Source organism: Scleropages formosus, chromosome 1 (assembly GCF_900964775.1).
Source record: "Scleropages formosus chromosome 1, fSclFor1.1, whole genome shotgun sequence".
NCBI classification, from domain to species: Eukaryota; Metazoa; Chordata; class Actinopteri; order Osteoglossiformes; family Osteoglossidae; genus Scleropages; species Scleropages formosus.
This window is the reverse complement of record NC_041806.1, coordinates 6,728,275-6,745,664: the sequence shown is the minus strand read 5'-3', so window position 1 is coordinate 6,745,664 and position 17,390 is coordinate 6,728,275. Positions and strand designations below refer to the sequence as shown.

General features: G+C 49.5%; 1 protein-coding gene across 2 annotated transcripts in view; it reads right to left on the bottom strand.

The window, feature by feature from the left end:
* Positions 1-3,343: 3,343 nt before the first annotated feature.
* Positions 3,344-17,390, bottom strand: part of LOC108941937 (poly(rC)-binding protein 4-like) — a 38,939-nt gene continuing 24,892 nt past the window's right edge. The window contains exons 5-16 of one of the 2 annotated variants that reach the window (XM_018764867.2): positions 16,139-16,171; positions 15,623-15,739; positions 14,159-14,293; positions 13,900-14,028; positions 12,381-12,455; positions 12,076-12,138; positions 11,550-11,591; positions 11,322-11,400; positions 11,092-11,144; positions 6,065-6,234; positions 4,449-5,564; positions 3,344-4,305 (exon numbers count right to left, since the gene is read on the bottom strand). In XM_018764867.2, coding sequence (XP_018620383.2) covers positions 5,234-5,564; positions 6,065-6,234; positions 11,092-11,144; positions 11,322-11,400; positions 11,550-11,591; positions 12,076-12,138; positions 12,381-12,455; positions 13,900-14,028; positions 14,159-14,293; positions 15,623-15,739; positions 16,139-16,171 — 1,227 coding nt within the window. In that variant the 3' untranslated portion in view covers positions 3,344-4,305; positions 4,449-5,233. The remainder of the gene's footprint in view (positions 4,306-4,448; positions 5,565-6,064; positions 6,235-11,091; positions 11,145-11,321; positions 11,401-11,549; positions 11,592-12,075; positions 12,139-12,380; positions 12,456-13,899; positions 14,029-14,158; positions 14,294-15,622; positions 15,740-16,138; positions 16,172-17,390) is intronic. The other variant, XM_018764868.2, reaches the window with a different exon arrangement.

Genomic DNA, 17,390 nt, shown 5'->3' with positions numbered 1-17,390 from the left:
CTGAGCTGTATGATTGGAGAAAACCATCTGTTATAGGAATAAATGTAAATATGATCAGTTGTCTTTAAGATGTTATGGTTTGCTGGGCTGATATCTGTTGCTACCACTAGATGTCAGTATAGAACATGCAAATATTTTAGCACAGGTGGCATGTGTTACCAGAAGGAATGTCAACTGGATCCTATTCGCTATGAGAAAATATTATATAATAAAGAGCAGAAAGCCTAAAAGTAAACATAGAAAAGGAAAAAAAAAAAAAAAAAAAAAAAACAGGGCAAATGCTTGAAGACCCCCAGCATGGTAAACTGATAAAGTTCAATGCAGCGACTCGTGTGATGAACATTGATTCGTATGGTGGAAACTAACTATACTTAAGAATCACTCGTCTGCATCTAAGTGTCTCTTTCTCCTAATGTGATGGATACATTGTATTTTCTATGAGATGTACGTCGCTTTGGAGAATAGCATCTGCTAAATGAATACATGTAAATGTAAACCGCACTCATGATTTTACAGACGCTTTTTTGTCCCCAAGGTGACCATACAATTAACGAGTATTAACTAGGCGACTGAAAAAATGCTAGATACGCTGCGCTAAACTCCCTACAATCAACTAGTCATACAGCAGTAACACACACACTTCTTTGGACTGTGTGAGGAAACCAGAGCACATGAAGGAAAGACGTGAACACGCAAGCTCGGCGCAGATGTGGCGGGAATGAAACATTCATCCAAACCCAGAGGTCAGGAGGCTACCTGCTCCACCACTACGATGCCATCTAACGCAAACGTATGCATGTGAAACCACAAACCGGTTCCTCGTGTTACAGGTGTTCAATTTAGGAATTTCGTAAGACACAAACAGCTCTTTCCAGGTTCTCAGCTTCTAATAATTTCTTCACTTTTTAAAAATTGCCACCCGTCGTGAGCCAAGCTTGCATCGCTGCCTCTTGCTGCAAAACACACTCGGTGCAGTAGAGGGGGTCACTTCAGGTCACTTGTGCATCTCACGTGGCTATGGGTGTCAGCGATCGGTGAGACGAGGAACGTCACACAGTTGACGGAATAAATCGGTCAAAAATCCGAGTTTTTTGTTGGATTCAAGACGGGTCTCAGACCCCCGTTCCGCTGGACCCGTGCGTCCTACCTCGTATTTCCCGTTTGACTCAGTTGTACCAGCGAAACCGTGGTATCACACAAACTGGCTGTGCTTCGAAAATCACGTGTCTGTATCTGAAGCTCTCGGCCTCTGGGCGAAATGTAGTTTCGTTTACCGAGAGACAAGTGGAGAAGTGTCTGCAAAACAAATAGAGGTAAACGTGAGGTATCGTAACTTTATCCGAGACTTTCGTAGGGCCAAACCCGGGATTGAATTGAAACGTCGAGTCGACATTGTTAAACTTGGTGGTAAAAGCGGCTTTGTATGTCTGAACAAATCAAGTTTCATATTGACTTTTGGTATCTACCGCTTGTTGTAGGTAGATGAGCCAGGATGTATGTCTTTTTACCTTTATGTACAGTTGCTCTCACTCACATACACACAGAGACTGAAAGCGCTTGTCCCAAGTGGGGTCGCGGTGATCCGGAGCCTAACCCGGCAACACAGGGCGTGAGGCCGGAGGGGTAGGGGACACACCCAGGACGGGACGCCAGTCCATCGCAAGGCACCCCAAGCGGGACTCGAACCCCAGACCCACCGGAGAGCAGGTGCAGGCCAAACCCGCTGCACCACCGTGCCCCCCTTCACATACAGTCTCAGAAAATGAAATCAGATGAATTTGCTCTACGACCATCGAATTTCACTTTGCTTTACAAAGTGTAAAACCGACTTCTCCCACAGTACCGTCACTGAATTTATTTCAGCTTCTGCCTTAAACGGATCACTTTCTGTAGTCATTAGCAGCTTTGACGGCCTGCTTCTCTATCAGATCCGGCCGGTTTGCGCCAAATTGAATCTCGTTTTTATTCCCCGCGCTTGTCTCTTCGCAGAGGGAGACAGCGGCGAGGAAAGAGACACATGGGGAAACAGCGCAATGTAATCTCAGCGACCGTTTTAAGTGCGATCGGCGTGCCAGCTGTCCGACGCCGCGGGATTAAAGCGTCTGTCCTGCGCGCTGACAGGGCTTAGAGCTCGGAGCGCAGCATCGATCCAAATCGGCCGAACCGCCGTCTTGTAAGGGCCTTCCTGTCTGTCCCATTCAGGCCCACAGGATCGGGTCACAGAGACGCGATTTGTCGACGTTCCTCGGTCACCGTGGCGCCGCCTGCAGCGTGGTGTCTGTGTACTTCTGGGTGGTATACCACACTTTACTGCATCCAGCACCCAGTAGTTTTCATTTTCACACAAATCCCCTGAACCTCTTGACTTTCCCTTTTTCTTTTTTCAGACTCGGATCGAGTCTCAACCCCCGTAAGTCGCTTCTTTCCTCTACTTTACCCTGTGGACCTTGTTTTAACGCACAGAGCTGAACCCGAGCGCCGTCTTCGCACGTTACTCCCCAGAGCCACCAGTAGGGGGCACAGCACCAGCCACAGATGAGCCCCGAACAGCGCAAGCAGTCACGCGACTGCAAACAAGGATATTTTTTGGACGCCCCAGCAGAAACACTTCACCCGCTCGCGCGCATGATATTGTCATTATCATCAGAGCACTTGGCACGTGCTCACGTGCAAGACTGAGGCGTGTCCCTGAGGCTGAGCTCGGGACTAGATGGGACTCGAGCTTCGACCGCATTCTGCCTTGCTAAGCAGGCGTGCTGAATGGCACCCTGGGCGGCGGGGGGGGGGTGATCCAGGCTCCGGCTCTGCGAGAGAACGCGTCGCGCTCCCTTCTCTGACGCGCCTCCCGCAAGCCGCAATCGACCGCCCTCTCTCCCCGTCCGTGAGCCGACGCCAGCTCTTAGGGGCCCGGGAAATGGAGACAAACGCTATGAAATATTAATGCAGAGTCTTCAACATTCCAATTGGATCAGTAAAAGGGGAAAAACAATCTGCCCCCCTCCCCCACACCCCGAGTCGAGCCGAGTCGCTCCAAACGCAGAGCCGATGTGCGAGTGTGATGCAGACATGAAAGGAGCCTTAGAGTCCCAGGGGTGAGGGGGAGGACTGGGGGTGTTGGGGGGTGCGAGGACTCAGCGCCAGACTGCCTGAATGACATTGAAATGAAAACTGGGGAAAGGAGGGCAATGCAGAGGCTCCAACTGGAGAGATTTACTCGGATGCGATTGAAGGTGTGTGAGAGCGCAGCCTTACACGCCACGCTGTTACGGCCGTCACTGCCGCGTCGGCGTTGGCTTATTAACTCCTCATTATGTGTAGTACAGGGGAAAAAAAAGAGTGTTTTTGGGATTTACCGCTGAATCGCACCAGGTGGCTTCGCCGGAACCTCGGCCTTGCGAAAAGCGGCCGCATGAGATAAGCGAACAAAGGTTGCCGTTATATCATTTCACACTTTTGCGTCTTTAAAGGTGACGTCGTGAGCGACGCACCGCACGGAAGCGTTCCGTTATTTCCCCCCGATTTGACTTTGAAGCCGCAGTGAATAAATCTCGTTTTTCTGCTTCCGATTCAGCGACGAAAAAGCCTTGAGCGCAAAAAAAAAGAGAGAAAAAACCATTGCCAGACGATACACTAAACATAGTGACGACAGAAAGGGGCGAATCCAAGTGCAGAGTCTCGTCGCCGGACGTTCCGAATCTTCCGGCGTTTCCGGCTCTGCCGTCCAGTGAATTTACGGCTGAGAAGTTCCAGACATCACTTTCGTATTTCAAAAGCTGGAAACACAGATATCGTGTGATAAAAGCAGTAGAAATAATGAGTAAAGCGCATCGGGTTCCTTCGGCGACCCAAGGACCGGGCGAAGCTCGATTTCACGGCGAATCCCCCGCCGACGTGACGTCACGGATCCGTTCGGACACCCCGAAGAAAAGGCAAACAACACCGAAGCGGCGCCATTTTGGTTAATGCGTCATTTTTAATAACTCGACCGGTAGCGAACAAACAAAATCGAGACAATAAATAAAAACCACAATATTTCAGATAAGACACGTACGACAAACGTCCGTATGGAAAAAAAACGCAGATTCATTCGCTCGCTTTACTAGTGAAGCGATTTTCACCTTTTGCCAGTTCTGTGGTCACTAATAATCGTGGTAAAAGTGTGTTGTGTTTCTCTGAGCTCCGGCGTGGTTTTCGTGAACCGCGGTGGATCTTTTGGTTTGTCGGGTGGGGGTTCGGGGTTCGGGGCTCAAACCCGCCTGTAACACTGGTCCGAATAGCCCTTTCTTCTTATGTAGCTCTGAACAGCTGCCACACGAGCGGAACAGGACATACTATAAAGAGCCATTCACAAATATTTTTGCATAGACATTACACACATTTGTACTCATGCAAATGTTTGGAAGGACAAAAAGGAAAAAAAAAAAAAAAAAAATCATGAAAATACACACGAGCGACTCAACCAAGATTTTCCCCGTTTTCTTGAATAGGGGGACGGACAGCGTTGGCTGGAGTGACATTCCTCACGCGCCGTTTTCCAGCAAGTTGCTGCAAAAGCGACGCGCGTCGCAAGCGTCCTCACACCTGTGCGGCGGGGGGGAAAAAACGCGCTTTCTTTCGAATCGGGATACCTGCTGCGCAAAACGGGTCCGCGTCCACCGAGGTTCGTCAACATTCACCGCATGTTTGAACGCGAGTCGACGGCGAACGGCAACAAAACGGATCAAAATGCGACGTTTTTGCGGGAAATCCGTATAATTAACAAAAGAAGTAATGAAAATAAATAAATAGCTAATTTCAGACGCTAAGAAAAAAAATAACATAACGCACGGACATTCTGTCGATTTTTTTTTTTTTTTTTTCGTGTGTGTATTTTGCTGAGCGTCAGCTGCCTTTCTGTCATGTAGAAATTAGTGGAAAAAAACGTCTTTGTTGCCCGACCTGAAGGAGCGGATGTTCAGAGCGGTCCATGAGTAAAGAAGATGTATTCTTCGAAAACAAAGTACGGATCGCTAGATGTGCCGACTTTCCATCTGGCTCGCCCCTTGCGGTTCGAGGACAACGCACATGAAAGCTACCGAAAGAAGTGGTCTCTTTTCTACCTGGCAATATGATGCAGAAGTGCTGCACGCGCACACACACACACACACACACACACACACACACACACACAGAGAAAAAAATGGCCCTGTTTCTCATCCCTCGATGCGATGGGTTGGGGAGCCGCGACGGAACATCAGTAGGGCGCAAACTTCTGTCTCTCGGGTTTCTTGATCCCGTTGGCCGAGGAAATCTTAGTGGTGAAGGAGGCCAGCGATCCGTGGGCAGGGACGGGCGCAGGCGGTGCGGTTATGGCCAGGAAGGGGACTGGCTTCACTCCGAGGAGGCTGGACAAGGGGAGGGTGTAGGGGGCTCCCAGCACCGGGGCGTGGGGCACGGCGCCCATCGCTGCCAGGGCTGCGACCGGAGACGAGGCAGCGGAGGACTGCTGGGTGAATCTCAGGTTAAGATCAGCCGTGGCGGCCATGGAGGAGGAGGACTGGGCGGTGGACTTGGCGGTCTCCAAACTGCACACGGAGGAGAGAGAGGAGGAAGGACGAGGATCCACACAGACCGAGGGTTACGTTATTACACGGCGAGAAATCACAGAGCGATGGATCGTAAATGCAAAAAAAAAAAAACTTTGAGAGTAAGACACGTTCGCCGAGAGGTTTCGATAAAATATGTTGGGGTGTGACGTGGGAGGGGTGGTTTTTACTCAGGAAACTCCTCGGACGGAGCCTTGGGAGAAGCGGCGAAACGATTCTGACTCTGGAAAGTTGCAAGCATTTTATCTGGATATGCGGCAACAAAACATTTCATCCAAGAAAAAGTAACTAATTTCTATTATTGGTCGTTTTGAGCTGGGCTTGTGACAGCCCAGCACGGGTCCCTGAGAGCCAGCGATAAGGCCTCCGCTCTCCTGGTCCGCTTAGTGTTCAGCTACTCGTCTCAACGGAACCAGTTGGGTTGCTCTCGACACCACCGAGGGCGAGAAGGTCCAACTCAAGGGCTCACTCAGACTCACCAGGAGGTGATGAGGAACTGGGCCAGATTGATGCTCACTGTGGAGCCCGTGATGGTGACGTGCCGGTCGCTGGTGCTGTCCAGCTGACTGCCGATCTTTATCTGCGCCCCGGACGCCTGGCGGATCTCGTTGATCTTGGTACCTTGTCGGCCGATGACTGAGCCAATCAGCTGTGACAGAAACGGGGACACATGTTAAGACGAATATGGATCTGTGCGTGACTAAAAAGTGAAATGTGCGGTACGGTGGCACAGCGAGTGGCGCTGCTGTCTCACAGCGCCTGGGTGGTGCGAGAGGACGTGGGTTCGATCCCTGTTCAGTCTGTGTGGAGGTTGCATGTTCTCCTTGTGTCTAAGTGGGGTTCCTCTGTGTGCTCTGGTTTCCTCCCACACGCCAAAGACATGCTGTTTAGATTCCCCCATAGAGTAAGTGACAGAGAGTGTGTTCCACTGATGTATGGATGAGTGACCCAGTGTAAGTAGTGTATCTTGCAGTGTAAAGTCACCTTGGTGAATAAGGCATGTGGGCTGGTAACACTACATAGAGTTCATTGGAAGTTGCTTTGGAGAGAAGCATCTGTTAAATAAGTAGATGTAGAACAAGTTCTCTGCACAGCTGGTAATGTAATGGTTGGAGCTGCTGCCTTTGGACCCAAAGGTTGCAGGTTTGAATCCCACCTCCACCTGTAGTACTGTTGAGTAAGGTACTTACCCTCAATTGCTACAGTAGAATTACTCAGCTGTACAAATGGAAGCTACTTTGGAGGAAAGTGTTGCTAAATGAATTAACGTAAAAGCAGAGCATAAATGAGAATTCTGACGTCCTCATTCATCCCTTTAACCAGTACAGGGTTGGGGAGACAGGCCAACCAGGTCATCGTACCACACGCCCATGTTTGACCCGACGAGCACGTCTTGGGGCTGCGGGAGGATCCCGCGCGAACACGTGGAGGACGGACGCAGCCTGCAGCGGAACGTGGGCCGTTGCTGCTCGGGGCAATCCCCAGACGGACAATTTCAGAATATTTCACGCAGTCTTTCTCCTGAGATCCACGGGATGAAGCAGTCATACATAATTTAAAAAAAATAACTACTAGGTTTTATTACTGAGAGCTTGTTTAGGATGTATTATGTTTTTTTTTTTTTTTTACACTGTTAAAACATTGTTAGACGCAGGGGCCGGTGTCACGGCGCACATTCTCTTTATTCAGAATGCTGTCTAAAGCACTGAAAATGAGAAAAGACAAGACAAGAAAAGCAATTGTTACTGGCGCCCAAAGGTACTGGACTCTAATAAGGAAGATAATGAGTCCCTCACACAAAAGGAAGCTTTGTGCGATATTCAACCCGTGAGGAAATGACCCTATTTTTTCTTCTTTTTTTTTTTTTTTTGATAGAAGCAATGATAAAAAGTATCGCAATGTGTACCGTGTGTTTCCACCATAACACCTGGGGCAGCTGGTACTATAGATGTTAAGGCTGCTGCCTTCGTTCCCAAAGGTCGCAGGTTTGAATCCCACCTCCAGCTGTAGAACCTTTGAAAAAGCTTATTACCCTAAAATTACCCAGCTGTATGAATGGATAAATAATTGTAAGTTGATTAACGTTATGAGTCGCTTTGGAGGAAAGCAAACGCTAATTAAAAAATGTAATTGGAAAAGGAGAGGATTCCTGCATTTTGCTGCCCAAGAGCTCATGACACTTTTGGCAGCTGTCCTGACTTTATATTTAAATTTATCCATCAGTCTGATACCCACAAATGATAGCAAGTGTGAAATTTACATCTATTTATTTAGTAGACACTTTTCTCCAAAGCAATTTCCAATGAACTCTTTGTAGTGTTACCAGCCCACACACCTTATTCACCACGGTGATTTACACTGCTAGATACACTACTTACACTGGGTCACTCATCCATCCATCAGTGGAACACACTCTCTCTGTCACTCACACTATGAGTAAATCTGAACAGCATGTCTTTGGACTGTGGGAGGAAACCAGAGCACCCAGAGGAAACCCACACAGACACAGGGAGAACATGCAAACTCCACACAGACTGAGCAGGGGATCGAACCCACATTCTTTCGCACCACCCAGGTGCTGTGAGACAGCAGCGTTACCTCCTGTGCCACCAGAAGATAACATTCTTAAGAATAATATAAATAAATTAAAAAAAAAAAAGTAAATGCAAGAAAGGAAAGGCTGTTATTGCATAACTAAATGTTTAAAACTTAAAAAGGACACATCAGGTCAGGTTTTCTTTCTTTAGCTGTTAAAATAGAGGTAGATCGAGGGCGTTTTAATGAAGAAAAATACCGATTTCACCTCCAGTTCACTCGTGGAGTCTTCCTTTCTTTGGTGTATCTTCCTAGGACACTTGTGGGGAAACCTCAGCTGCGTTTTATTGCAAAGTCACTCCTGGCACCTCGATCCTTTTGTTCCGGGTGCGAGGTAGGATGGCGGCTTCCCGGAACGGCGCTCATTCCTCCTTCGCAAGGATCCGCAGCCCCAGGTTCGATTCGTCAACCCGCGGTCCGAGCTTCACGGGTTCTCTACGTGGCCGATGAAGCGTCTCGCCAGAAAAGTTCACGCATCCCTCCAATGAATTTGCGAAGATCTGGGAACCTTTTCCGAACTGTAGCGGTAAATGACCACCACGGTAAAACAGTGTACTCTTTTGCCTTTGCATTACGTACCTGTACGTGTTCGCGCTTTCAGAGTTTACGGATTGCGTCACTATGATGTAACCCAGGTCTGCTGTGTTTCTGAACAAAAAAAAAATACTATTTTTATGCAGCACGTTTTCCTTCTCAGTGGGATGCCGCGTACGGTTTTGCGTGAGCGTCTTCGCCGCGATCGCATGATTTAGAAGAGCGAGGTGCTCAGGGTCGGATTTGGCCTGTGCCTGCTCTCTGGTGGGTCTGGGGTTCGAGTCCCGCTTGGGGTGCCATGCAGCAGACTGGCATCCCGTCCTGGGTGTGTTCCCTCCCCCTCCAGCCTTGCGCCCTGTGTTGCCGGGTTAGGCTCCGGCTCGCCGTGACATCGTGCCGTGTGTGTGTGTGTGTGTGAGGTGCTCAGGGTTGCACAGCAGTTCTCTTACCTGCCTGTCACTGTTTGATCGACAATTTTCTCCTTGTCGGACCACCGTGTTGGGTACCGTGAGCTGCCCCCTTTGACCTCCGACAAGCTATGTGTCATTTGGACCGGCACGAGGAATTGCTGCATTACGCTCGCTTGGATAAACGTGGAACAACCACCAGGTCACCGGTTTGCTATTTTGGCCCGGATTAGGAACCGATCAGAGGTAATACCACAGGGGCCTAGCGGAGGCCCAGTGTCGGGACTGTGACGCGAAGAGTCTATTACCACGGCTATAGTGCAGGGGCCTCAATTTGGGGTTGCGATGCGGGGGGTCTGGTGCAGGCTGTGACCACGATCAAGGGACGCCACAGTCGATATGTCAGCAGCTGGACCCCACCGCTCCCTCCCCGCGCCCGACAAACAGAGCGTGCTTCTTCTCGGAAGTCGGCCGCCTGGCCCATGCCGCATTCGTCACAGAGCCACGTCCAGCCCTGCGGGCTATCTTTGGCCCGGCGCATTATTCGGAGGGCACACGCCTACTGGCAGCAGCCTGAGGGGGGCAGCACTGAGCAACCCCGCGGGATTCCTCTCCGAACTCCGGAGCCCCTCCCACCCACTAAGGAGCCGCCTGCTCAGCCTCAAGATCGAGTCTACGTCTTAGTCCAAGTCTTCGATTTATTCACCACCGAGTAATCATCGCACCGCCTTCCAACGCAATTCAAAACACCGTTCGGTTCGACAACTTGCCGTCGTCGCGTCTTTAATTATAATTCGCGCCGCGATCTTGTCTGTGGCGTTTTGTTCTTCTGCAGGAAATCTGCATTGTGATAACGCGGTAACTGACCTAGTTCTGGCGGCTCCCTGCTGCAGTTGTAATTTGAAAAGGCTCGCAGGGCGCGTGCGTCACTGCTCCTTGATAAAGCTTCCCCGAGCATAAACATTTAATGGTCTCCGCATGCTTTCCAGGGCTCCTCTGCCTTCACTGTCCCGTTGTTTCAGTGCTGCGTTTGGCACCTGTCTGCTCTCCGAGCTGCACGGGGCCCGATGCAGCTGAATTTCTTGTCTCCGGGGCCCAGGATGGGGACATACCTTCGCATGCGATTACCGCGCCGATAGCCAGCAACGCCCCTTTCGCCACGCGACGCCAGGCGGCAACGTCTGTAGGGACCCTTGAAAGTCGTGACAGTTCGGTGTCACAGATCAAGAGGGTTTTCTGAAATGAGAGTCGAGTCCCGTCTCGCAAATGACAAAAACCGCCTGATGGAGGGGGGACTGCCTGGAACGGTCCCAACCACGCCGTTGTCCCTCAAGCCAAGAATTATCGTACAGATTTGCAGCCACAGCAGAAGTGCTCCATTTATCTATTAGATGCCATCAAACTGAGTATGTTGGTATGACATCTTTGTTCATTTTCAACAGAGGAAGAGATGGAACTCAATAATGTAATGGTGGATGAACAACACCTTGCGTCTGTGCCAAGAGCGAGGAAACGGGACGTGCTGGGGAACGTTAGCGATGCCTGAGACTCGGAACTTCAGCGACGTTCTTCAAAGGACGTGAAGTATCGGCTCACCGGACTGTACCGTATTTAATGTTGCATTCAGAGAGTGTACGGTGCGGACGGGTCTCGGAAAACACTCTAAAACATCGATCCCCTGAGCGGTTTTGACAGACCTTGAGCACGGCCAACAGCAAGGATGGGATTTCCGTGGCGATACGTGCCAGCCGCTCGCTGCGGAGAGGGGAGGGGATGCTGGCAAAGGATGGGCGTGTCGGGAATGTTGTTTCACTTAGATAGTGAGTTTTGTCGCAGAATGATCAGTCCTCAAGGAATGACGTTCATCTCGAGCGTTAGGGCCGCAAAGGCAACCGCCAACCGCCCCCCGACACTCAAGGGAGTAAGACCTGTACAGTAAGCGATGTCTCAATGTTTCTGCCTTCACTTACATCGTTGGGAATGAGTAGCTCCTGCGATGACGTCTGGCAGTTGGATTCAATCCCTGACAAGAAAAGCAGCAGTAAATCCAAAGCATGCCACGCATTAGAAAAAACACAGTGTGGACCACGCGTGTCCTTATTCGCCACATAGTTCTGCCTCTGCGTGTGCCCCGGCCCCCGTCCCCATCTCCGATCTCGTCCCCGCCATGCCCCCTTCCCTGTGCCGGGCACGTACGTACCGGAGAGAGCGGGACCGGTGCTGGGCTGGCTCACCGAGCCCAGGTTCTGCTGCATGGAGAGCTGGTGGAGCTTGGCCAGCTAGAGAACCAGGCAAGAGATGGAGATTGATCCGCAGAGAGAGGGCAACGCAGGACAATTACGAACAGTCCCGTCATTTCAGCACCATCGAGGGAACATTACCACAAGTGCGTGGAACACCGTTACCGGCAGAACCAAGGGCCTCTCACCTCGGAGTGCGGAATGCCGTATTGATTCTGTAAATTGTACGCCTGCGAACGAAGATGCGCGGATCAGACAACGGCGTCGGAACGCAGCTCTTTACAGATGAAACATTAAGTAACACGCTCGAGGGGGGACCCCTTTAACACGTTTCGGCCGTTAATACATTTACTGCAAATGTAACTGAAGTGCACCAGGTGGATACGCTGCAAAGACTGGAAATCCCATGTAAGCTTTACACCCCCTTATTACAAAATGGGCGGAAAATGTTTTCGAAGGCTTTATTGAACGCTACGACGTGATGCCGAAGGAGGTTTTTGGCATTCTGGGGGCATCATGTGGACGCTGGCTGCAGGATTGATCTCCAAACAGAGCGACTGTGTGCTGAATAAGTAAACAGAGCGATTCTCCGCTGCATTCCGTTTCAGGAGCCCGGCTGTTCGGCACATCCCTCCCAGCCTCCGGACGCACAACGTCCACACTTAGCCATGCTGCGGAGTCGCACCCAAAACGGACTCGAGAGGTCACACCTACTTGCTGCAGATCGACTGCTCCTTGGGTGACGCAGTACAGCGGGTGTGACCCAAAATCGGAGGCCTGGTGAGCCGGGAAACGGGATAAAACACGGCTTCAGTCCGATTTCTCCTTCGCTGCGTCATCACCGTGCCATTTTAACGCCAGGGACATTTGGTAGCATGGTTTAATAATGGTGACAAGAGATTATGTGCTTTTTTTTGGACTTTTACTGTGATTTTCACAGCGATGCTGCGCTGCATGTACATGTTAACGTCTGGCTATAGGGCTGAAAGATTCACTGTCACTTTGTCCCGGATGCTCACCTGATTTCTGGGCAGGAGAACAGCTCCTGGGGATGGACCGGGGCGGTAAGGAATAGTGGCCCCCTTTGGAGGAGACTGGAGAGCCACAACGCGAGTAGAGGAAGAGGAGAAGGGGGAGCAAAGCCATGGTTACTTTGAAAACCGAATAAAGGCGAAAGTAACAGAAACACTGGTGATGATCAAGGAAGAAATGTTATTTATAGGAATCGGGAAGTGAAAAATTATCAGAACTGTACATCTGTGCAACTGTAGGCAGGTGGAAAATATTAACACGGTATTGTTGAAATGGAAGGAAATGGAATAGCGTTATTTTAAAGTGAGAGGTTACAAATCACTAGAGAATTTTTTGCACAACGAATGACTGCCTCTACTGCGTATGGCTTAAGCGGCGTCTCCGCGTCCCTCCAGCAGGATTTCATGCATGGGCAGGTGGTCGGCCCCCAAGGAGATAAATCCTAATGAAATCAGCCTTTAAATAAAGCCTTTGCTAACTGAAGCAAACCAGGAGCTGGATATGGCATGTAAGAGTTCCTATTAATTGCATTTAGGTTTTGATATATATCAGAAACCCTGAATAAGCCACGGCAGTGTTCATATTTTGGAAGAGTATAACATTTACACAGTGTATACAGTGTGTGCGCTCAAGGTGCAGGCTTCCCTCGTATAACGAAAGCTCCTTTTGCAAGGAAATCTAAGTGTGATTTGTACCCTAAACTTTGCATGATGAGCCATCAACTCATAGTTGTGAGAAACGCCTGGTTCAAATTTCGATTCGAAATGCGCGCCTTGGTGATGTCAAGTGCTGGAAAAGGTGAATGGAAAACCCCGACCAGACCTGTTGGCACACAAAAGTTTAAAAAAAAAAAAAAAAAGCGGGAAAATTTTAAGGAAAATCGTCCATGAAACATGATGTGACGCGAATTCTCTTGAAAGGCAATGCCACGCAGTATCAATGTCTCTTGCAAGGCAGTATCTTTATGAATCTTATATGGTGCATTTAAAAGCAGCTTCTCAAAGTGCCTTACGTTAAAGAAGATCAATACATGGGATACGACTCGAAAGTAGGTTAAGACAAATATAAGCATTTAACAATTACAACAACAAAGGAACAAAAAAACATCAATTTGTTACTAATAAGCACTTGTCCAGTGCAGGGTCACGGTGGTTCTGAGCATATATGGGATGCTTAGGGTGTGCGACAGGGTACACCGTGGTACACGGAACACAAGGCCATCAGAGGGTAATCGCACACACTCATTCACTTGCATATACACACATAAGGGCAATTTAGAGTGACCAGTTCAGGTGAAACGCATGTCTTTGGAGAGCTTGAGGAAACAGGAGCACCCGGAGAAAGCCAAGGGAGCAGGCAATTGTGTTAAAGGACGCGAAGAGTTCTTTTTATGAACATTCTCGTTACGAGGAAATCTTAAGGAACAAATCACGCCCGGCTGCGTACCCGCTCCACGCGAAAGGTCACGTAACTCGGAGAGACGTGCTCCGTATGGGGCGAACGTACCTCGAGGATGACTGTGCAGATCAGTCTGACACACTGGATGATGGCATCTTGTGTTCCCGACACTGTAACTCCACGTTCTGTGGAGTTGGGCAGCAGGTCCCCTGCCACCTGTACCTGGGCCCCGGTGCTCTGTCATTAGCAAAGGTGGAACACAAACAACTCACTTTGGAGCCCATTCATCAGAAGGGCTAAAATAGGGCATCCTCTGGGGGAATTTTCACCTGAATGGGCAGATGGTGCACACTGCCCGGACGCTCACCTCTCTGATCTCCTTTATCTTCGATCCTCCCTTGCCAATGAGCGAGCCACACTGGCTTGTGGGAATAACAAGCCGAAGAGTGATGGGAGGTCTGCTGGCCACGGCGCCGTTGGCCACGAGAGCTGTGAGATCCTGCTTGAGACACGGAAGGGTTACCGATGTACAAATGTCCAGCCAATTTGGCCTTTCCAACAAGGAGGGTCTGGCGAAGGAATGGAACTGAGGTCTGCAGGTTCTGGTCTCAGGAGTGAAGCTTTTTGTTGTTTTCCTGCGTAAACAACTGCGGCGCGACCCGAGGAAAGGTGCCGGCCGAAACACACGTGTGACGAACAAATCTAACGAGCAAATTCACATTCTTCAATCTTTTTAGCTCGCCGATCAATGAATCACCCCGGTAAAGGTCGCCGCCGAGAGAAACAAGCGACAGCCACTCGTTTGGTTTCTATGGAAATGCTACGTTTATGCTCCTTTAACTCAGCTTCGCCACCGGGAATCTCAAAGACAGGGAGCCTCAGGAGCCTGAGAAACAACACTGCACATTTGCCTAATGAGTATAACTCAAAGAGTCCTGGGCCTGGATACACTACTTCCACTATGTTTAGACACAAGGTTCTGCAACAGTTACACGGGGGTTTGGGCCAAGATGATAACTATTGTATCCTTCATATGTGAAGATGTAATGAACAGCTGACTCATGCGGGGACGGTATGATCTCTAAAGACAACTTTATTAGCACTTCACAGTGTTTGGGTGTAGCTGGAAGAATCAATGGTCATTCTATAGGGCTCAGTAGATGGTAGACCATGAAAGAAGTTAATAAGAGACAATCGTTCATAAGAGACTGACTGGTGTCTGTTGTTGCCTCTCCTTTCATATTTCTGTACGCTTCTCAGTCAGACACAAGGAATGTCAGGAGGGGTGTAAAGTCAATGGTGGCAGACGCATGAGCAGTTAATGTAATTTTTCGAGTTAATCAACATGTTAGTCTGGTTCACGAAAAGTTTGCGCTATTAACGCTGGCATCAACATCCCGGAACAAGAAATTCGGGACGGATCCTCACAAATCTCAGCTAGATGGGAACCATTTTTTCCCCAAGACATGTATGGAATTTCTTATTGCATACGCCAGTTGCGCACACAAAACACACGCTTAGTGCAGGTAACACTGTGGGCCATCCCAACAGTTACCATGACAACCGCGTGAAGAAAGGAGTAGAGATTGAGGGTGAAAATCTTAGATGTTCAATGAATACCTTTCAGCCCATCTGAACAATGCAGCTGCTGAATGTATGCACAAGTGACTTAAGGTTTGTGAAAAAATAAAAAAAACAAATAGAGCATCTGCACAGGCCTGCTGATTAGGAACCATGAATTGAGAAAGACGTGTTTTCGCCAAATCTGCCAACGGCACCACTGTGTCTTGGAACAGCGCTCCGGTCGGACGTCTCCGCTCGGCGGCGGTACCTCCTCCAGCTTTAACGTGATCATGGCAAAGGCTCTGAGGACGCACTCGGTGGGTCCGCTGATGGTGATGATCCTCTCGGGGCAGGAGCCCTCCGAGATGTTGACGCGTGCACTGCTCTGTGACCATCGGGGGGGGGGGAGGCAGACATGACCAGGTTCAGGAATCCATTCACATTACTGTTTAAAAAACAAACACTTCAGGGAGCAATAAAGAACAGCTTCCCTAGGCGTGCCACAGTAGCAAGTCTGAAAGGCTGCCTTCTGCTATATTATTTCCTTTGACATAATGTATTAAAGATGAGATACTGAGTATCTGGCGATTGCCAGAAACCTACATTGCCATCCATGCAAAGAAAGGAAGAAACTAACATTTGATATGTATCAGCTCCCAAACACAGGGGTTTATGAGGTACAACAAATAACGACGTCGTCTCACAAGAGACATCAGGAGCTCGCAGTGAAGAGTCATCAAATACTGATCAAGAGAAACACGGAAAGGGGAAGCAAACGACTTACTTCTTCTCGTATTCTTTTCACCGTCTCTCCTTTCTGGGTAAGAGAAGAAAGAGTTGCTTAACGGTGCTTGGAGGTTTAGTTCGAAACGGCGTTTTTCTACCTTACAATGTAAGAAGTTAAATGAAGCTCATCTCTCCCGTGCGGATAGCAGCTCTGCTCCGCTAAGCAGCTCTACGCTGAGGGTACGTGTGGCCTGGTCCTCAACGGCTCCTCAACGAAAATAAGCGCGAGCAGCGAGGATCCTGCTTCCCTCGCCATGTCGTTGACCTCGGAGCGCAGCGCTGTACGTTCAGCGCTCAGCTCGGCCTTTCTCCGGGCCGTCCCTCTCGCACCAATTAAACCGGTCCGAGGCGCCGAGCTCTCCGAGCCCTCAGCGAGACCGCCTTCTCACACAGCCCCCTTCCCTGATGAGACATTCTATATTTACCGCAGGGCCAGCGGCTCTTCCCACTATTGTTGTGCTGTTATCTGACACCTGTCTTGCGCCCGCTGCAGTCTGGGAACTCTGAGAAGGCGCTAGGGGCTGGTCCGGGCCGGGCGGGGCTTAGCAGTCCTGTCTGGAATCACTTGTGGTTCGGAGGCTGTCGGTGCCCCGGCCGCCCCGTGCGCTCGTGGGTTTGGCTGCACGGGTCGGACGGAGGTCAGATAGCCAGTGTTGAAATGAGAGTGCCGGTGACAGCAGAGGAGACCGGTGTGAGCTGGGGTCGCCGAGCGCGAGCGGAATGCTTATCGTGACGGTTTGAGATGAGGAAATACACAAAGTGACTCGAATGTGAAGTTACTCACCCTCTCTTTCTATAATTCCGTCTAAATCTCATTTTTCTTTGGCATTTTAAAAACAACTGCTGACTGTCACATTTTCCCAGGGAGGGACAGGTAGCATGTGGGTCACATAGAGGACATTTACAATAAGCTTTTATAATACTTATTAACATTGCAGTGCCACTGACTTGCTGCACTCATCATACCTTCACCGTTACAGTATGACCTCCTTAAATTATTTGATTTGATTTATTTGCCTTCTATCTATCTATCTATCTATCTATACTTAGCTCACACTTTCAATCACAGCATCTTACAGCATTTCACCCATTTATGCAGCTATTTTTCCTAAGGTCATTCATAAGTACTGTCCTCAGTTACTGGTAGTGTAGTGGTTCGAGCTGCTGCCTTTGGACCCAAAGGTTGCAGGTTCGAATGTTGGCTCTGGCTTTTGTACCCTTAAGCAAGGTACTTACCCTAAATTGCTCCA